General features: G+C 49.8%; 6 protein-coding genes across 6 annotated transcripts; 1 reads left to right on the forward strand and 5 right to left on the reverse strand.

Annotated features, from left to right (window-relative positions):
* Positions 1–457: 457 nt before the first annotated feature.
* Positions 458–3748, reverse strand: N7511_002246 (tethering complex subunit PEP5; the record flags this gene model as incomplete). The annotated part of the gene is made up of 9 exons (XM_057124671.1): positions 458–835; positions 909–1307; positions 1356–1865; positions 1912–2247; positions 2297–2530; positions 2579–3211; positions 3264–3557; positions 3615–3683; positions 3734–3748. 9 exons carry the CDS (start codon positions 3746–3748, stop codon positions 458–460), a joined length of 2868 nt encoding a protein of 955 aa, XP_056986830.1.
* A 441-nt stretch (positions 3749–4189) lies between these two features.
* N7511_002247 (uncharacterized protein) lies at positions 4190–6352 on the reverse strand (the record flags this gene model as incomplete). The annotated part of the gene is made up of 1 exon (XM_057124672.1): positions 4190–6352. One exon carries the CDS (start codon positions 6350–6352, stop codon positions 4190–4192), a length of 2163 nt encoding a protein of 720 aa, XP_056986831.1.
* A 617-nt stretch (positions 6353–6969) lies between these two features.
* Positions 6970–10589, reverse strand: amdX (putative C2H2 transcription factor (AmdX); the record flags this gene model as incomplete). The annotated part of the gene is made up of 3 exons (XM_057124673.1): positions 6970–7055; positions 7135–10446; positions 10499–10589. 3 exons carry the CDS (start codon positions 10587–10589, stop codon positions 6970–6972), a joined length of 3489 nt encoding a protein of 1162 aa, XP_056986832.1.
* Positions 10590–11935: 1346 nt separating this feature from the next.
* On the reverse strand, positions 11936–12302 carry N7511_002249 (uncharacterized protein; the record flags this gene model as incomplete). The annotated part of the gene is made up of 2 exons (XM_057124674.1): positions 11936–12064; positions 12102–12302. 2 exons carry the CDS (start codon positions 12300–12302, stop codon positions 11936–11938), a joined length of 330 nt encoding a protein of 109 aa, XP_056986833.1.
* Positions 12303–16983: 4681 nt separating this feature from the next.
* On the reverse strand, positions 16984–18685 carry N7511_002250 (ribosome biosynthesis protein RRB1; the record flags this gene model as incomplete). Its single annotated transcript, XM_057124675.1, has 3 exons — positions 16984–17008; positions 17059–18319; positions 18391–18685. Coding segments are annotated over 3 exons (1581 nt in total), but the record flags the coding sequence as incomplete, so codon positions are not given.
* A 425-nt stretch (positions 18686–19110) lies between these two features.
* Positions 19111–20351, forward strand: N7511_002251 (Spg1/Tem1 GTP-binding protein; the record flags this gene model as incomplete). Its single annotated transcript, XM_057124676.1, has 4 exons — positions 19111–19720; positions 19771–20063; positions 20116–20190; positions 20253–20351. 4 exons carry the CDS (start codon positions 19111–19113, stop codon positions 20349–20351), a joined length of 1077 nt encoding a protein of 358 aa, XP_056986835.1.
* Between the last annotated feature and the right edge of the window lie 625 nt (positions 20352–20976).

The following is a 20976-nucleotide window of genomic DNA, read 5'->3' on the forward strand; positions in this document are numbered from 1 at the left end:
CTAAGATACACGTATCTTTCTCTGTGCATTTTTGCTTCTGCTCCTAACTTCTTCCCATTATCATTGTTTTTCTCACGCCAATTCATGTATCTTCATATTCCATCCTTTGTGCATAATTTCTGCTGCATGTAATGACCCCGGGGGTCTTTATGATCAACTTGATTGTCTGATTGCGTTGATATGATTTGCTTTTACTTATTTGCGCTATTGCTAGAACAGAGCGGGATTCATCTATACAATGCATGCTGATATTTATTTACACTGTTTCCTGAACAAGTAGTTCTCGCTTTGAAGCCATCATCACAACTTATTTTACTCCATACTTCTAAAGCTATAAGTAACCTACACGCAATTCTAACACAACTTGATCTATTGATAGAGACCGAGGTATCAAACAAACAAATACTGAGCAAAAAAACATGTACAGCAAACCCGATTCACACACAACAAAGTAAATCTACTCCATAGTATTCTGCGGCCTCATGATACCCCTTCCAAAGAATTCACTCACGACGCCAAAGCGATCTCTAGAGCGTGACAATTCGCCCTTGAAAAGATCGTGCTGATCAGCAGAATCGACCTGCCGTTGTCGAATAGCACGGAGAGTGGCATTTGTCGGGGCACACACAGGGCACTGTGCGTCTTCGTCGACATTGTTGAGGCAGCGTTCGTGGAAGGAGTGTCTGCAGAGGAAGTGGACGGTTGGAAGGTCTAGGGTTCCACCGCAGGATTGGCAACGACGGGATTGGAAGACCACCGGTTGGGTTGCTAGATGGTCTAGTTCTTGTTGTTTGGTGGCGGTCTCGGTTTTGTAGCTTGTTATTAGGCGTCGGTTCTGGATGGCCGTGAAGTTAGTATACTTCAACAGGGTGTGGATTTGTCACGATAGGGAAGGGGTGTTCGCTTACGGCTGTTATTTCTTTGCGCTCACGCTCGATGTTATCGCTGAGGTATTTTTTCACACGGCCCATTGTAACGACGGCATTATTGCTTAGTGCTTGGATGACCTGCAGTGGCGAGAGGAGTCCATCTTGATTAATCCGTTGCAGAACCGCGTCTAGCTCGTCGCCCGCTTCTTCGAGGATTTGTGGGCTCGAGGCGAAGTAGGTCAGTGCATCGACGTAGAGTTGTGGTTCGTCAGGGCCATAGCGTCTCAATGCTTTTATAGCGCCTTGAGTGTCTTTTGCTGATGTGAAGGAACGGAAAATGTCCAAGCGTAGACCTTCTTGTTCGCGAACAAGAGTTGACCCTTCTCGGAAGTTTGACAGATCAGATAGAAGCAGCACATTTGAGGTGGAGATCGGAATCTAAACAAGTTAGATGTGTAATATGGCAGGGGAAAAAAGAGGACTCACGTCTTTTCCTTCAATGAGCTTCTTCGCTTTTGTCTCCCACTCTTGCTTTTCGCTGGCATCTTTCTTTCCCTTTGCTGTGTCCAAGTACATCTCAAACAATGTCGTGAAAAGGTCTACTTTGGCTTCCTTAGTCAGGTCGGGCTTCTGTGCCAACGTCTCCAGAAAATCGATGAATTCCTTCGGGTGATCCACAAATGCGGAGAAAGCTGTTCGAGGCTTGGGAACCTGGTACTCTGGAGGCGAGTCTTCAGTTTGATCCCCATTTGTATCTGCATTTTTGATTGATTGCTCCTCGGCCTTTGCGTCACCCCCAACATTCATGTACCGAAGAGGAAGAAGCGCGGCAAGACTTTGGACAGTGCTGGTTGTCTGTGCTTGGGGTTCGGATGATGTTTCGACCTCCGTGCGTGGTTTGTACTGACCAGCATAGTAAACTTTGAATAACTCAGCTGTCCTCTCAGGGCAATGGGCAAGAAGAACTCTGGCGTACTTCATCAGGTTATGATAAGCCTGTCATTGTTAGCATATAGTCTGGGAGTGATCGGATTGAACTTACCAACTCAGGCTCTAATCGCCAGATGTATTCCACTGCCTCGGCATATTTTTTCGAGTCTTCAATCAAGATATCCACAACCATATCATTCTCCCCGTGCTTTGTTGCTAGGTATGCTGCTTGCTCGTAGTACCCTCCTTGTCGGCACATGGCAATTGCGGTCTCAAGATCAAACTTTAGCTCACCAGGAGCCTTGATGAATGAGTCAAGCTTGCTTGTGTCCTTGAGCTTCGCGTAGCAGTTCAAAAGAAGTGTGGTATGGTCGACTGTAGCGCGGCCGTGGTCATGTAGCTCTTCCAAATACTCAATCAGATTGTGGATACGTTGAGTGTCGAGATACTGTAGTACAATTAGTAACAGAACATGGCAAAGGCATCATTCCACGCACCTTGCGAATTACTTGTGATGGCTCTGTGCTATCAATTGCGCGAAGATATTGCTGCATGGCTGTATCATAATCGCCTCGTTGATACAAGAAGTCACCGTATTTGCGGTAGATAGCATTTTGTTGCAACGGATCGATTCCAATCTTCTGCGCAAGGTTAATTGCAAGGATGTAAAGATTGCGCTCATAAAGTATTTCGAGCTTCTGCTGGAGAGTCTTCTCCCGATAGCGGAAGATCTAGAGCGTGTTAGAATAAAATCATGAAACATCCCTCAGTGTACATACCTTTCCATCTGTAGTAAGGAGAAACAGATTGCCCCATTCCATGAAAATCTGTTTCATGGGCGATACCAGCGCTTCACTATGCGCGATAAACTTCAAATCGGTATCGAGGAGTGTGAACGTCGTAGTGCCAAAGATCTCCTCGGCCGGACTGGCAGTGTATTTACGTAGTGGATCTGTTTTGCTAGTTCCAGCTTTAGGCGGGCAAACTAGAGCGACATAGTCACGGAAGGCATCAATAGATGTCTTGGGACTTTCAAACGCATAGCTCGCGCCACGACCGCGTGGACCGTATGTGTACACAGCATCCTCCCTGGCGATCAGGATATCTCCAGCCTCTTTGTCTAACGTCATGCACCCGAGACCGCATCCTGTATCCTCCAAGACGCGCGCGGGTTGGCCCTGGCCTCGCCCGGCGATAACCAATGTCAAGATGCGACTTGTGGTAGAGATGTACAGCGTAGTGACAGCTCCGCTTTGAGTTTCAAGTCCAGTAATAGGCTCCTCGGACTCGAAGACAATTCGCTGGCGCGCACCCCGGTCGTGGATCAAGTCGCCGCGGATGATCGTCACCGACCCGTTCGCAAACCCGACAGCCACCTGTGAGAGATCTCCAACGGCTGTGAAGGCAGAAATCTAGGTCTCAAGTTAGCACAGTACAACTAGCTTGTCGCAGTATTAAACGCACCGGAAATTGGCGTCTGGCATTTTGCACGGAGACCGTAGACAGACAGCGCGGCCCGCCGTCTTTCTTCTCCGTGTCCAGCGCCCAGACTTTAAGAACCGGTTCATTGGACAGATCCTCCGAGACTGTAACAAGCAATGCGGTATCGTTGATCTGTCTCATATGCGTGATCGAGCCAGTATCATGAGCTTTGAAAGATCGCACGATGCGGAAGGCCGAGGAGACGATGTGGACGAAGCCATCAGTAGTACCAACGAAGAGGTTCGCAGATCCGGTACATATACTCGAGAGGTCACTCTAGTGCAGAAAGCTGTTAGGCCTGTTCAGGGTGGGAAAGGGGAGGTCGGGCCTTACATTGAATACCGACGCGCTGTCCTCTGGTAGCTTCACCGGCGAGACGTCGATGAAGTTGAATGCTTTCCACTATGCAGCTGTTAAATGCGATTCAAACTTTAGGGGTTTCGGGTCCTTACTGATGTTAAGGCCATCTCGGCTCGCCATTGACTGAGATATGCAGTTGAAGTGTTGCGGTTCGGAGCTCTCCCCGCTGGCGCTCGGACCACTTGGGTTTGGGTGTCGATCGTCCGCCTCTGTACGATTCATTACAACTTGACGATGGATTTCAAGAATGCGAAGATATTGATCATGAGCTGATTTAGGGCACCAATCTTTACATATATCTTTGCAGCAACACGCCTCTGTAAACCAACCTAAAAGTACTTATGTACCATGCAAATAGTAACTTATGTCTTTCTATCAATGTACCGACAATATGCCAGGAGAATCTATGAAGCCCCCAAAGAAGTATGCTCTCGCTACAAAATACAGCTCAGAACAGAATATACATGAAAATGTAGCAGAAAACGAAAGTAACAAATGCAACGCATATGCATGAATAACAAGACCAGGTCCCGAACCAGGCCCGTTTATCAAGAGAGATCCATATTGAAAGTAGACTGAAGACCACCAGATGTCAGACTTTGACTGGGTCTTCCAGTGTCTTTCATAAAATCAAAGCTATGCTGAAGCCAGCTCCCAGCATCTGCAATGGCCTGGCTCAGATTGAAAGCGTCTGCTGCGTCCTGGGCACCTTGGCCATCTTGTATTGTTGGGGGCGTTGACCTGCTTAGAGTCATTGGGAATGACTCGTGTGAGGCGTTAGATTGGAAAGTAGGAGGGCGATCTGATTCTTGGCTTGCTGGCCGTTGACCTCCTTCTGCCGGACTTGATTGGGCAGTATGGAAGTCATTGTCGATCGCGAGGGAACCGTTAATGGGGGAGGAAGAGGTGTCCGCAATATGGGCGATCTTCGTTTTCTTGGTGCTTGGAGTTCCCCCGGAATCCGGCCGAGATGAACGGGGTTTCTTCTCCGTGCTGAAGGTATATGGCGTGGCAGCATCGAGCATGAATTGAGTACTCATTGCCTGCATCCGGCCCTTTTCGGAGATGAGCTGGCTGGTGGTTCGGTAGAACGGGGTGATATTAGCCGAATAGGTAGCGCCATCTGGAGAATTGCGCTTTCGACCTGGTGTAGCTTTGTAGGAGATGGGGCTTTGCAAGTCGTCCTGGAAAGATTTCTGCGCATGCAGAAGCGCAGCCTGGGTTGACAGCTGCGTATCGATATTGGTGTTCATTTCCGGTTGGCTGTTTTCCTTTGGCATGAGCGTCGAGTGTAAGGATGTGACACGATCAGAGATCCCCAATGGTACCGGTACCGCCTGTGCAGAAGGCAAATCGTCATGGGTATTATCCTCGGTGAGGACAGGATCATCGATGACTTCATACGTTGAAGTACCAGCGTCGTCTTCATCTGCAAATCGAAGGTCTTTCGACGAAGCCTTTTGGGTCTTGTCTTTCTCCAGGGATTCCATGTCAACTACAGGAGCCTCATTCAAGGTTTCTGTCTCTTCATTTTGCGGTACTCCGGGGAGAATCGCTCTTGTCTGCTTTTTGATAGGACTGACAGATAAATACTCGCGAGGCATCTCATTGGGAATTTCATCAGGTATGTCGTCATACAAAATAGTCTCTTCCTGTAGAATACTTTCTTCCGAAGGCAAATTCGGCTGATCACCCTGTTGAGATTCATCATGAAGCCACGGGCGATATTCAAACCGTGGCAGCTGAGACGAGGAAGAAACAACACGAAGAGACGTGTCTAGTGAAGTGGTCTTGCTTGTGGAGGTTCTTCGATTGAAAGGCGATGACCTCGATACAACTGGCATATCCCGCACGTTCGAGTTGAGGGGGCGAGCCGAATATGGAGACGGATGTCGAAGAGAGGTAGAGTTCACGAGTGCTGGCTTCGCCGAGATTGTTTCAGCTGCGCGGAATTTCGTTGACGAAGCCGGAGTCTGTGGCACCTGCACTTGAACAGAGCGAGACGCGGGTCGACGAGCTCTGTTTTCCATTTGACGAGAAGCAGCCGGTATTGTCGGAGAGCTCGGCGGGTCAAACTTGGTAAAGTTCATACGCTTTCTATCCTTCTTCAACCAATCTGCATTTTTCGGCGGAGCAAACAATTCTTCGTTCTCCGCCGAAGAAGCTGCTTCATTGGATTTGAAGGGGGAATGTGATATCCTCTCTCCTCGTTCACTATGCCGTAGCCGCTGCACAGTTGTAGGGCGTTCTCGTGCCGATCTTGGAGTCAAAGAGCGCTTACTCCCTCGTGCGGAACTTACAGCAGGTGAGTTGCGCGATGTAACAGGAATTTCCGAGCGACTAGTTTCACTAGGCAGTCTTTCGAAATGCTTTCGCCTGCGCAAGTCCGTCTCCAGCACCACCTTCTCCGGGGCGCTAGTCTGTCGGCTAGACGAAGGCCTCGGAGCAGACGCACCACAGGCATGAGCTCTAGTCTTTCGCCACGGATTAACCCATCCAGTCTCCAATGGGCCTCTCAGCGACGCGGAGAGAATGAACGGTGGCTTCCCCTGAAGATAAGACTTGGCCAGGTTTTCAACTCTCCGGCGCCTCGCATCTCGACCAGCATCGTCCAAATCATCATCCGAGCCAAGCAGATCATCTGGATCTATCTCGTATGGCAGCGGACATTCTTCGAGGGAAACCGGGGAGACTGGCCGCGGGTAGGGCATCGGGATCGAAATTAAAGCTCGACGAACTGGGCTGTTTTGGGTGCCGCAGCAGTCGGATACTGCAAGGAGACGACTCAGGGCGTGGCTTGGGGGTCTTCGTTCATATCTGGTGCGATTAGTGATCTTCCATGTGACATGTCAAAGGCAGAGGGGTGTCTGCCGTATGAGCTGCAACACGAAAAACCACTTAACGCGTGTGGAGGTGTTGATGGCCCAGCAACGGAGGGGAGATATTACGTCAGATGTGTATTATGTCAGCGCATCTAACTTAACTTATAACCAGTTGACTCCCGAGCTTGCGTATTTGAAGGTTGTTTGAAATCTGGATCTATGGCTCTTGAATGCATGCATGTACCGTCAAGACCGCTCTTCATTCGTAATACATGCATAAGTTATACAAAACCTCGTCTCCGGGAGGGAAGTACAATAACCAGCAAATTGTAATGAATTCAGTTGTATTTGAAAAATGCCATTGATTCTTTATTCATGATACACGCCGCAGATAAAAAAGGGAATAAAAAAGACAAAGAGCAAGATTGACACATGGGGAAATAAGAAAAAAATGGAATCGAAAGGATAAATGGTAAAATATTGGACATCAAACAAAGGGCGGGTCATTAAGTGGTCATCAAAACGGAGTGCTCGGTACGCTCCTTCATGCGCATGGCCTGGGCTTCCAGAGAGCGGGCCATTAATTTCGTCACTATAACAAAGATACATGTTAGCAAGACGATCTCCTCGGGATCCATAGATAGTGGAAGTGGGTAGGGAATGTGTCTCACCTGGCCAGACAGCTGCTCTATCCAAGAGACTAGCCGTCGCAATCAATATTTTACAACCGTATCCCCCATCCACGGCACTGGGTAATCGCTGCAGAACACTAAGCGCAGACATGGAATTATTGCCTTGAACCTGGCGAGTCATCTTCGTCTCAATACTCCTCAGAATCTCTTTGATCTTATCGACCAGCTTGCAATCTTCGTCTTCTAGTAACATGACACCAGGGACTTGAGTCAAATCTGTATCATCGCGGCCTAGGATACCCAGGTATGGACCAACGCGTTCTTGGACAGTTGTGATCCACTCTGCCAATACCTGTGCACAATCAAAGGTACACATCGCGCATTGGATTGGTAGTTCTCTTGAGGAGAACTCAGCGAAGGTATTTCCTAGACGGTCTGACATGGAGATTGAATCAGCGGCGTAGAAGGCTGCTTTGCGCAGGTGCTTTTCTCGCTTTGTTTGACCAGTTTTGTACATGTTTTGTAATGATTGCAGGGAATGGTCCTGTGCTGGCGTATTGGAAATGGCTAGATCGGAGACACCAAGATCGGCTATAGAGTCTCTTCGCGTATCGATGTGGGCAGTCAGAGATGGGTCGACAACGTCATTAACTGTTGCTTCTGGGTGTTGGAAGATTTCTGTGCCCCGTGCAAGTTCATCTGCCATGCCGTTCCAATCTCGCTGCCAGAATGCCTCTTTGCATCGGCCCAGGTTCACAAACAGGCGCACGTAGGCTAGATCCAGAAGAGGGATGCTATCAGCTGATAATGGCCCGGCGCCAAAGGGATTCGGGCGCTCAAGGCTGTGCACTGGGTTACTGGCCCATGCTGCTTGCCAAGCCCGCAAAGCTGGCTCGATATGTGCTTGCATAGCATCCGTCTCCTGGGCAGTCCATTGTCGGCCCATGTGTCTTTGGCGAGTTTCCCAGATGTAGTTGTGGAGGGAGTAGATGAGTACCAGACAGCCAAAGGTACTTGGTCGGCTTTCCGGTTTAGCTAAATCATCGTGACCACCGAAGAACATGTTCGAGGACTGATTCTGTTCCCTTTGGCTAGAAGTCAAGAGAGACGTCAAAGCCGCTGAAAACGATATTGTGTTCTGCGAGGCAGTCTGGCCGCCCATCTTTTTCCACGCTTGGGGTGACTCGGCCGCCCAAACACTTTCTTCGCAGGGGAGATTGAGGCGAATTTCTGAGTTTGTGAGTGCAGGGGCGTGATTGTAAGCTGAAACAAGGAAACTGGAAAGAACAAAGATGGCATAGAGAGTACGCTTCCGTTCCTCAACGACCTTCCAATTCAGCCAGTCTCTTCGCTCCTTCGGGTGATTGAACGAGGGCGACATCCAGTTGTCTGTATCACCTCGATCACTTCCGCTTGTCGCTGTACTGAGATGATCTTGCGGCAAATTCTTAGGTTCCAGGTGTTGCGTCAATTCGGCTGCACGTGCTAGGCTGACCAATGCAGCGCAATGTGTACTGGCAATGTCTGCAGAGGTCTTATCGCCGCAAGTGTGGCCATATATAACATTCAGAAGCATGGCTTGTACTAGCCAAAGAGGAGTGTTGTGTACAGAGTTATCGCGAGAGGTATTCGACCGATTCAGTGCTGCAGACATGTCGGCCTTTCGTCGTTCTTCAAGGTACAACTGGATCATCTTTTTCGCGGCTTCGAAAAGATCTTTGGAAGCAGCGGTGTCATATTCATACAAGGCACCGATGGCAGCCATCGAAAGGATTAGGCAGCCGCCGCCTCCTGCGACGCCGGTTGAACTGAGATTGAGATGTCCACTCGGCGTGCGTATGTTGTTCGTATACTCGGGTGCTTGGAAATTCAGGGTCGGGATATGGAGAAACGGAATATGGGGATGGAAATAGGTAATATATGCCGAGATGAAGCGTTGTAAATCGGGGGTGCTGGGTAGTTGACCGGAGGTGTTGAAGCCAGTCGAGGAGCGAAACAGCTCGCGACTGTTTAGAAGACCAGATGTGGGCTGGGAATACTTGCGATGATTGAAGCCCGTAGGGGTCGACATGCTCGCTAATAGAGCCTGTCGTGTGGAGTCTGTAAATGTATCCGTTGAGACTGGGGAATGTTGATTTCGTAGGGCACTATTCGGGAAAGGAACGTTGAGAGGATTAGGAGATTCTCCGTTGGTTGCCAGAGAGGATGGAAACATACTCTGCGAATGTCCACCCACGATGGGTTGGCCGACCGAGGTCATTGATGGAGGAGTGGCATACGTCTCAGCAAACGGATTCTGGGCCAATAAAGACTTGGGCGATACAGTCTCCGGTGGGATACCCAACTCGTTCAGCGTCGTTGGAGAAAAGTCGAGGGCGAACTGATTGGCATGTGCGGGGAACGGGTTGTGCCAGCCGTTCGAAATGGGGATGCGGTTCGGACCATCGAGCATGGCCTCGCTGATTCCGCTTTGGCTACCTGTGCTCATAGCTGATGGCGAGGACTCGTCGATGACCGAGTCATTGCCGTTGGACATCACCATTCCCGCGTCAAACCCGTTCATCCAGTCAAAGTTCATCTCCTCGTCCATCATGTTGTCCGCTGGGGCGGGCATACCATGAGCATAATGACCAAAGGGAGACGAGGGGGAATCATTGAAGCCGTGTGGGGAGCCTGCGAAATGTAATTGTGCTGGATTGATGGTGCTACCATGACCCATGAGCATACCATCGATACCCGCATCGAAGCTTCCATACACTGGAGCAGTCCGGAGTGTTCCAGACATGTCCATAGGAAGTCCGGAAGTCTCGATCTTGGAGAGGCCGTTTACTGGAGGGTGTCCAGAGCTGAATCCCCTATAATCCATGCTTGAGCCAATTGAAGAACTAAGGCTGGGGTGGTAAGAGTGGCCTGATTGGGGTGCGGATGACGGGTTACCAGCACCGGGAATACCTAATGCTGCCCCGTCAATGTGACTGATAGTGTTGGCCCGCGGGCGCATAGAGGCGGAAGAGTTAGTCGCAATGGAATTCTTGCGAACGCGATTGGCACCGGGCGCAGCACCTGTGCTCTCGCGACGGCCATTTCTGGGACGAGACGAGGGCGTGGTGGTCATGTGCAATTTTTGCTGGTGTCGCAGAAGGAGATCGCGGCGGGCAAAGCACCTTGCGCAGTCGGGACACTCAAATGGCTTCTCTTTTGTGTGCGAGCGCTCATGGCGTTTGAGATGCTCTAGTCGGGCAAAGGAGCGACCGCAGGTGGTGCAAACGTGGGGCCTCGGCTTGTCTGTTTTGGGGGGTGGGATGCCATTGGCCGTTTGACCGTTGACTTCCTTCTTGGTGTCCTTTGGGGCTACAAATATGGGTAAGAATTGCATGCGGGAAATGGTCTCAGCCTCACTCACCAGGCATATTTCCCGGGATTTCGTTGATACTGGCCAGATCGGTCACTTGGGGAGTATGGTCTGCTTGTCCGACCATAGCACCCAATAGCATAATCAGATTTCCGGAGCTCCTTACAAACCAGTAACTGATTGACTGGTGGGAAGGTTCCAGGAAGGAATTGCTAAAGCGAAGTCGGGTATTGTAGAGTCGCGTATGGGCGGATCAAGTTTATACAATCAAGTGCATCTGTAGCAAATGACATCAAGTCAGCATGTCTCTCGTATGATGCGTCGAAGGCGTTATCACAACCAAGGTACCGAGACCAAGTTATGGTGAACCTTGACTGATCGGAACCCACCAAATAAAGAGCACAGTAGAAACAGATTTACAGGTCTATCGTATTCCTTGTCCGAGGGTATCTTGACAGGATAAGAGGACCTGCGGCCGGTATCGCGGGAGGCTAGTGTTGACGTCTTGGACGTCAGACACATCAGCGAACGGGGTCCAGGCTAATCATTGCACACAAGAGCAACGGGAGCCCAAATCAATCACTTACATCGAGTTTCGTCTCAGTTACAGTGAATCTGGAATCCAACTGGGGCGCATCCGAGGGAATTGTTGCAGACGTTGGGGTAAGCCGGAGATAACGGGACGGATAGACAATGATAAGCGACAACAACGGGGAAGGCGAGGAAGACAAAGAAGACGAAGGTGAGGACGAGGATGAAGGATGAAGAGAAGAGAAGAGGAAGTTGCGAGATTGCGAAGCTGTAGAGTAAGGTACCTGGTGGCAGTAATGGGGAAAGTACTGGGGAAGTACCCATCAGGAGGTCCGAGTGGCGATGCCAGACCAATACTACCGTCCGAGGTACACCGGGGGTACCTGCGAGGCAACGACCTCAGGGCGATGGGCCAGATGGGACGGTATCGATACCAGAGTGGGGCAGAACACGGGGGAAAGAAGCAATGGTAGGGTGACGATTACCCAGGGTAATACCGAAAGCAGCATAGACTGAACTTATACACACGCACGGTGGTTCTCAGCACTGCGTATTGTGCAATACGTGGGCTGATATCGGAGTGGGTCCGAGGACGATTTCCGGTAATAACCGTACACGCCTGTACACTGCCATACACTACTGGACTCGACTATACTCGGTAAACATACCAGAACGTTATGAAATCATTATCTGTCAGCACACCTCGTGACACTGGGATTCATGGGTTTCCTTCAACTCATTTCTGGGGCTGACTCCGATCCATACATTTGCGCCATTTTTGTGGGGGAGACTCAAAATGGGTTCGTGTGGGGGAGTTGCCCCCCCATAATCCCCCAATATCCGTCCACTCAAAGGGTGCCCGCAAGGGATATCCTCCGGTTCTCAAGCGCAGGCCACGTTTCCAGTCCCAACAGATTCCCCCCCGTTATTCTGTTTTGGTGTTTTGGCCCCAGACTTTCAACCCCGGAATCTGGCATATCTTTCTAGAATGCCATTCCCGTCCGACCCACGCATGTTGCGCCACACAGGTTTGAGTTTGGCAACAATGAAACCCATTGGACTTCCAGCCGACAACTGGATTCGGATCTAGGGGAGAATGATTGATGTCTGACAACATCCATACCACAAATCCAATGGTCCAATGGTCCTCTCGTTTGAGACTCCAATAGAGACAGGGACAGACCAAAAGAACTGCCAAGTCACACGGCAATGGCACAAACATTGCTTTGTCCGGGCCATCCGAATCATCCTCTTCAGATTGGTCGAGGATGGTCCCCATCTTATTTTCCGGGAATGTTTCTGTCCCGACTTGTCGCACGGACATCTCGTTTGCAGAATTCCCCAGACTCGACAACGGCGCTAGTCGAACTAGGACACTAGAGCGAGTCTAAGGACGCTGCAGGTGACCCGAGATGAGTCAAGGATGGTCGACTGACAAATGAAACACGGCGAAGATCAGCCACGCTACGTGGGTTGATCATCGGGTGGCACATACAGTAACTATGCTTCGGGGGAATATAAGTGCTTAACCTGAGTCGCCTGTAATCGGCATTGTCGACTCTCTGGAACAGCCACAATATCGTAGACCCTAATGCTAGTATCCTAGTATCTCACAAGTTCAGCCCACCGGCGGGCTATCGTTTCAACCCGCCCCCAACACCGGTGTCCAGGGCCCAGTGTCTAGGGCAACAAATTAAGACATGTCTTGGCTAAACTTTTGAAGCATCGTGCAACGCCATTTCCAAACACGGTGCACCATCAGCACAGAACAAGACACGAGGTTACGCAGAGCAAGACAGTTCAATCCCAGCGAACAATCCCTCCAGCCAGAACAACCAATTCATTCCGCTCACACTAAAAGCCAACCCCAAAGCCAAAGCGCCCTGATCATCCCAAATGCAGGTCCACGGCCATGAAGAAACAACAAGCTCGGACATCATTCCGGTCTTCATGACAGATACAGACACAGATACAGTAACTTTAGCAGGGGTGCTAGACGCCGCTGACATGATCTCATTCCAGTAACGTTATGCGGCAGTTCCCAAGTCCAAAGTACAGTACACTATTCCGTCTCAGTAGGTACCCAAACGCAACTATCCCCAAAGAGGAATGCAGTAAGGACATCCCTGAACCTGATTCTAGCGCCAGTTCACTGAACGCCGAATCCTCAAACGTTATTGCATAACCGCGCTTCGCGGATGAATGCTTGACCAGGTATCATCCGTGCTACCAACGTCAATACCAATAGCCAGAGATACAAAGCAATTCTGTTCAAGTGGAAATTATATTCGACTCTCGGCCTACGGTGCTAGATTGCAAAGGCTGGGCGGGACGGAGAGTAAATTCACAGAGATTACAGCTTACAAGCCATGAAACACGACAGCGCCAGGTAATACGATAAATAGTACGGTCACTAGTTCCAAGGGAGTATAGGAATTAATCTATATCGCCAGATGATCAGGCAGGGGCAACGCCAGAAATTCTCCGATGGCCAGTGCTGAGGCTGGGGGATGTTTTGTTTATCCGGACATCCGGTATTATGAAGAACGATTGCCCTTTATCAGTGGGGATCGGAAAACGTCAGTACAGCCTGGCAGTATGGCAATAATAGTATATTATATTATAGAGCACTACTCCGTTTTTGGTCCCGGTCTGCGGGTGGCCCTTGGCTATGGCCCGATCCGCACGGTAACTACTGTAGAACTGGGCTCCGTATGCTCCCTGTCCATCAGTTAGGTCAGGTACGAGAGATGATGGTGGATTAGCTGTCGGTTTCCTCAGGGTATGGGCTCCCTGCTATATAATTTGCCGTCCAGGACATCTCACTCACATGAAGATGAAACATCCCTTTCCATATCCATACTGATGCCCATAAAACTACGGCTTAGGCTTCGCCTCTAAAGCTGGCTGTGACTGTACTGTAGCAAGGACCAGAAGATCTCGCCCTTTGCGTCATAGATCCACAAGAATACCACAGACGGCATAGGTATCCATCATGCTGTACCACCAGGATGACTTCAACGATCAACAAGACGAGACAGCGTCGTCGCATGGGGGAGCTAAAGATAGCAAGGCACCGATTCATTTGCGCCAGCCAATACATGAGAAGTGATGAAATCCACCGTCGTCATGGCAGTCATGTACCACTGCAGTTGATTACATGGTTAGATGGTTAGATAGAACATGGTAAAACCGCTTCTGCAGAAGACAGAAGAATGACAGCCACGCCACGGGTGATCAGCGCCGAGGGCCCGAGACGAGGTACTGTACGGAATCAAGACAGAATACGAAGTCCTTAGCAATACTATACGATACCGGCAATTCGCCAGATGATATTCCGACATGACCGTGGATCGTCCAACCAGATATCAAGGTGAAACGCGGGAAGATAGTGGAAAGTGGAAATAGTGTCGGGCTTGGCCGCGGATAAGTATGGGGTGATAAGTACATGAGCACTAACTTAGCTATCGTAGCCGCTGGTCGATGAAGATAACGATGGCTATGACTATGAAGAATTAGATCTATTAGCTTATAGTCCAATATCGGATTTAGTGTATTGATTTTGCCGAGCAAAACACATTACTCGAACGGAAATAATATTGGTTAGGCGATGCAACATTGCAAAAAGCAAAGTCCGCACAGGCGCCAAAACATACCTCACTGGACAATCGAGTCCCTGCGTGGACGATCAAAGTTTAGAGTGGGCATAGGGTCGGATGAGGCAGGATGGAATGCTGCCAATTGCAAGGCTGCAGCCGAGTTTGGGCCTACAATGGTACCCAGGAACAGACGTGGTTTCGTGGAAATACTGTAACTCGGTGGCGCGAGGACGGGATGATCTAGAACACCGTCCATACCACGCTGGGCAGATATAATTAAGATGGACACAGTATTAGACAGGAATTTGCCAATCTCTAATTCCGCCAGCTATCATCTCATCCGCTCATCATCTAACATTAATTGAAAGATGGAACCAAGCTGGCGCTTGATGTTCTGATAACGGGCTACGATCGCGACATTCCCCGAGAGGCTGGTGTAAGTTACAATACACCATACTGTTTAGTGTCGTGATAATTGGATGGTGATATCAGAGCAGAAACCCCGGAGAAAAGCCGACCCAGAAACGGAGCTATTTTAGCCCTGTTTTGGATTCTTTGAAATCCACAGAACGTGCGCCGGTATACATTGATCTAATGTGATTGACGGACCTAGGTTCGGGCGTGCATTAGTTGTATTTTCCACCGTACATGTATACATATACACGCTGCTTTGTTAGAAGGTTGGAAGGAGTGGATGGATATGTACGCCCTTGGGATTGGATAGGAGCAGACTTGGCCGGTGTACAGTAGATCGCATCGTGTGCTTTTCTTCTTGTCTATTGCCTGAGGGTGTTACGGTACGTTGTACCTTGCGTATGTGTATGAGCCCAGTGCAGTGGCATGCTGCATTATAACCACGCCACTAACCTATTGGATATACAGTCCACAGAGCCAGTTAGGTATAGCGTGTAGATTAGCAAGGTACAAGACAATCTTTAGATGGATTTCTTTCCTACACTATTGCCTGTTGGCCTCTTTCCACTCTGCTCTCCTTATACGAATCGCAATCTCCTGGCAACACGAGCACAACAATAATACAATACCTGTCAAACATATAAGCCAGGGCCTTCAAGCAACTACCCAGTCTTCAGGAAAGCAGTAGCCCGTACATAACTTATCCGACCATGCATGTCATACCTCGCCCGTTAACCCATCCCTCTCCACAGCAACCATCCAATCCACATACATAATTGTAAGACAACACAATACTCAACTCAACCGACGTTACAGCACACTTAACTTACATGCACATGTACCTGCGAATGTACCATGCACCTATGCGCTATGCGCTAAATCTATGCGCAAGGCTCGCACTGACACCCAATGACCCAGTCAAATCCTTTGAAACTCTCGCATCGCCACGATGCACAGCCAGAACCTCCATACAAAGGTCGGTGCCAAGGTCGATCTTCCATGATCGACTCTGGGTGGACGTGACTCTCGGCCGCCGAGGATGCCTTTTGAGAATGAGGCAAATAACTTATGCGGACTATGTCATTGGATTTTCTTGTCTTGTCTTTTTTTCTTTTCTTTTGTTGAAATTGATCCCTATACGAGAGTACAGATATAACTAAACACTGAGCTATAAGCCAAGTTATTGATGAGAAAGCCCCTGTATTAAATAAGCCACGAAACAACCCCCTTCCACCATCATCCACTCCAGGATCATTGAACCGACTGGCCAGCTGGCAACGGTCGCACCCGACTTGGTCCCAGACGAGCGCCCGGCGGTTACTATTACCATTTACTAGTTATTAGAAATACTTTAGGGGTAGATTAATGGCGCAGATCTAGCACGGTCCATTCTGTGGCCAGAGTGACTTGGGACTAGATTAGCTGCATACATCCCTGTTGACGCTCTGTACTGTGTACATGACTGGGGTTTACCTTACACTTTCTGACCTTGGGTAATGTACAGTAAGTGGAAGCCCTAGGAGTGAATCTGTGTGGTTAGTTGTATCGATGTGGAAGTAATCTGCCACAAAGGAAGGTCGGTTACAGGACTAATTACAGGACAGGTGAACTGGACTATGTTTTGCATTGCAGTTGCCCCTCCCCCTCCATAGCACTGGCCTCGGCTGAGGCGGAATTGTGGAGATAATTCCGCTGGGCTATGGATGGAGAGAAAGCGCTCATACTTAGATTCATGAATGCAACAAGGATGCAATGTCAATGTAATAGAATTGCAAGAGAGTGATCATCAAGTCAAACCAGGTCATGGAATCAGATGCATAATAATCTCTATTTATGTATGGTATGTCAAAATATAGACATCTTTTTGTCCTCATCATCTCAAGGGTCCAACTCCGGGCATAATGAGCAAAAAATCCACAGAATTCGAATGGTATATGAGCAAGACATGGCGCATGAAGTTCCCGAGTCGGTCGGAGCGTAGATACTAGTCGTCTAGACACTGATGGTCTTGAAGACACTATAAGCGGGTTAGTTATTGCCGAAACAGATAGTGGGAATTGAACATACCTGAATCCATTGCTACCGGTCGCCATCAGCGTACCGGGCATTTGTGCCTGCCAGTGAACCTCCTTGACAGATTCCATGTAATGCACGAACAGAAGTTGCGAAGGAATGTCAGCCAAGTTGGCTGCCTTGCTCTCCTCGTCGTCCAACTCGACAGCCAAATCCCAGAGAGTGACGGTGTTGTCGGCCGAGCCGACGGCCACCACACTGTCGTCTGAGGGGTGCCACTCAATACTGGTGATGGGCTCCTTGTGGAAGTCGAATGATGCAACGGGGGTAGAGGTAATTTGGGCAGAGGGCGCGGCGGCATTGGGCTTCCAGTGACGCAAATCCCAAACAGCCCACTGTCCATCATCTGCACCGGTTGCCAGAAGGTGAGCGGTCTGGTTTGACCAGGTCATGACGTTGACGTCGGTGTTGGAAACCTGAACATCCACGGCGGGCTTACGCGACTTGGATCGCACATCCCACACCTTGATACTGCCGTCGCTACTGGCGGACGCGAAAACGTTGCGCTCGTTGGGGGACCACTGCAATTCTTCAATTGACGAAGCGTGGCCAACGAATGGGCGGGTGTCAGTGACCCAGCCGCCGCCCTCGGTGCGGGTAGTGGCGTAGATCAATCCGTCGTTGTCACCGGTCAACAGCTTGCCGAGAGGCTGGAGAGGGGACCAATCAAGCGCATAACCTTCGGACTTGTGCATGCGCAGGGTGGAAAGAGGCTTGGAAGCTGAAGGAGGAAGGACGGTGCCGGGGACATCGAAGCTGGAAAGGTGGGCGGTGACGTCGTGGATGACCACCTGGGAGTTCTCCAGCATGGTTGCAGTCAAGGTCTGTGGGGGACGAGAGTAGTCTCCAGACTGGTTGGGAGTCTGGTGGGTGCGAATACGGTTTGTGGTTGAGCCCAAAGGAATCGACTTGTGCTCAAGGATGGGCTCTCCCATGTCGTCGTCGTCCGAGTCACTCTCGGAATCTTCAGCATCCTTCTCCATTCTACTGAGGCCGCTCATCTTAAGCACCATCAGCTCATTATCCTTTTGCTTTCCTCCCTCTGCTTGTGTACCGGTAACGGCGTAGACAGTGGCGGGGTAGGTCTTGCGGTTGTCACCGAGTGTGTCGCGGACAATATCGAAGGAAAGACACGGCCAGGGTGTGCTGAGTGTGTGAAGCATGTCGTAGGTAGAAGGATCGGGAGATAGCGTCTCGCCCGGTGCCAGTTTTGTTCGTCCAGGAATGAAAGTTTCCTTGTCCACATCCATAGCCTCTATAGAACCATGAAAAGTCAGTAAGCCACTCTTGTATGGTACGCAAATGTTCTTGGGGGGCAATGCGAACCCTTTTCTTCCTCCTCGCGCTCAGCATCTGGGCGACCATCGACACCGGCCTCTAGGATCTCGTCCTCACTCTCGAACTCATCCTCAAATTCGTCCTCGAACTCCCCCGCTTCGTCCATGGGGATCTCAGCAATTGGCCGCTCACCGGCCTTGAGAGCGGTTTGCTCATCGGCCTCGGCACTTCTCTTGGACATCTTGAATCTGTAAAAGTAACAGAGTAAAGAGAAGAGTAGTGTAGAGGGGTGTGCGATAAGAACTTTTTTTCCCGTGGATTTTGGCACAAGAAGTGGCGCTAAGCCTATCGCGGACTAGCGTCAGATCCCAGCTGCCCGCCTTGAGCTGAGGGTGTTTGGCCTTGGACTTTGCTTGGATATTGTCTTGAGAGATTCGCTTCCAGTCTGATTGTGATTGCTTGTTGGCCTTGTTTCAGTCAAGTCCCCTTCTTATCTCGTTGCTCTTCGTCTGAAATCCGGGTTGTTTACTCTCAGGGACAACTCCACCTCCCGACATCAACACATCTTTCTGCTTCGATTTTCTTGACACAATCACTTGCACCTATTACTGCCTATGCAATTCAGCTAGATCGGGCTGGAATTTCAGCATTTTGGGCCGGTAAGTCATCCTGGTTCTCAAAGCTTCATCTTACTCGTGCTGACAATCAGGGCGCGTCCAACAGGTTACACCTCTCAACTCGATTCCGATACAGATCTTAAGCGCCAATATGGAGTTCCCTCAGCAGTACACCTCGGAGCATACCGATGCTCCAGAGGTTGCACTTGCAGACTCTGAGCAAGTTGCTCCCGAGGATACGAGATCGCTGGTTCAGGAGCAGGTCCCGGAGCCAGCCCAGGAACAGGAGGTCCCACTCGAGCAACCTCTGGAGGAACCTCTGGAGCAGCACGCACCGGTCAGCGTCAACGTTGAAGAGCCCACTTCTGACCACACTGCTCGCGCCACCATCAACAATGGCTATAACAGCGACTCCAAGGCTCACTATCATTCCCGATCCACTGACTTCCATCACTCCGCCCCCGAATATGCCGCTCAGGACACAGATCAGTCCACTCGCCAGAACTCGTCCCCTTCTCTCAGTCACCAACTGCCCGTGCCAAACTCCAGACCTGGTTCGGGATTATCTAGCGGTACCGAGCGCCCTGGTCTTTCCCAGCCGCAACAGCAAGAAGTTCTGCGACAAGGACAGAGCTCACAGGCCTCGAAGAATAGTGTGGTGATTAAAGTTGGCATGGTTGGTGATGCTCAGATCGGAAAAACCAGTCTGATGGTCAAATATGTTGAGGGGAGCTGGGATGAAGATTACATCCAAACCTTGGGTATGTTGAATTACCCTCTGTCATGCATCGCTTTTCTAATGACCCCACAGGTGTCAACTTTATGGAAAAGACAATCTCCATTCGGAACACGGAGATTACCTTCTCGATTTGGGATCTTGGTGGTCAGCGTGAGTTTGTTAATATGCTGCCACTAGTCTGCAATGACGCCGTCGCAATTCTGTTCATGTTCGACCTCACGCGCAAGAGCACATTGAACTCAATCAAGGAGTGGTATCGCCAAGGACGTGGCTTTAATAAAACTGCTATCCCATTCTTGGTTGGCACCAAATACGATCACTTTGTCAATTTCCCCCGTGAGGATCAGGAGGAGATCTCGATCCAGGTATGTGCCCCTCCCACTTGGCCTAGTACATACGCATGCTAACACTTCCCAGGCCAAGCGCTTTGCGAAGGCCATGAAGGCCAGTCTCATCTTTAGCAGCACTAGCCACAGTATCAATGTACAGAAGGTATGTCTTCGCAACCTGGCACTCTCCTGGCTCAATATGTCTCATTTGCTAATTCTCTCCAGATCTTCAAAATCGTTCTGGCCAAGGCGTTTGACCTGAAGTGCACCATTCCAGAGATTGAAAACGTTGGCGAGCCTTTACTCCTGTACAAGAACGTCTAAGTACTGTCTACCTGACGATTATGTACATTGTGACGCTGTTGATGATCGACGCTGGCCCTCTAAACTCACGGCTCTACCACTTTGTGAATCTTTCTTTTCTCTTCTCCAACGATGTACTTGACCTTTTTTTTATGTGCTCATCACTGCCTTGAGTTGTGGCCCCCATTGATGACCATTGCTTCTATCCATTGTTTTCCTTGTCATTTTCTTGGATGCATCTTTTAACATGCATCAATACAAGTACCTAGTTTTCTTTTGTGTCTATGATCCCATCTGGGAGGCTTCATCGCCTTGAGGCGTTTGGGAGTCCGAGTCGTGGAGGGCGATGTTATGGAAATACAACTCAAAACCTCATTGTGAATTCTTAACAATATGTCCGTCTTCTGGCGCTACTTTAGTCGTTGAAACTCCTAGAACCTTCAAGTCCCCAGTTCCTAGATGGTTGCCCTTGACTTCTGTTGCATGAAACCAGCTCTTCAATCGGGGCTGCACTCATAGATTGTGACCCACGGTACACGCAACGGGACCTGGCCCCCAATCGGGGAACCCCTCCTGGAGCCTCAACTGGTTTTATTTCTTTTTTTCCCCTTCTAGATCTCAACTATCGGAGATTTAGTACCTCTAC

Source organism: Penicillium nucicola (assembly GCF_028828085.1).
Source record: "Penicillium nucicola strain IBT 29836 chromosome Unknown utg000002l, whole genome shotgun sequence".
NCBI lineage: Eukaryota > Fungi > Ascomycota > Eurotiomycetes > Eurotiales > Aspergillaceae > Penicillium > Penicillium nucicola.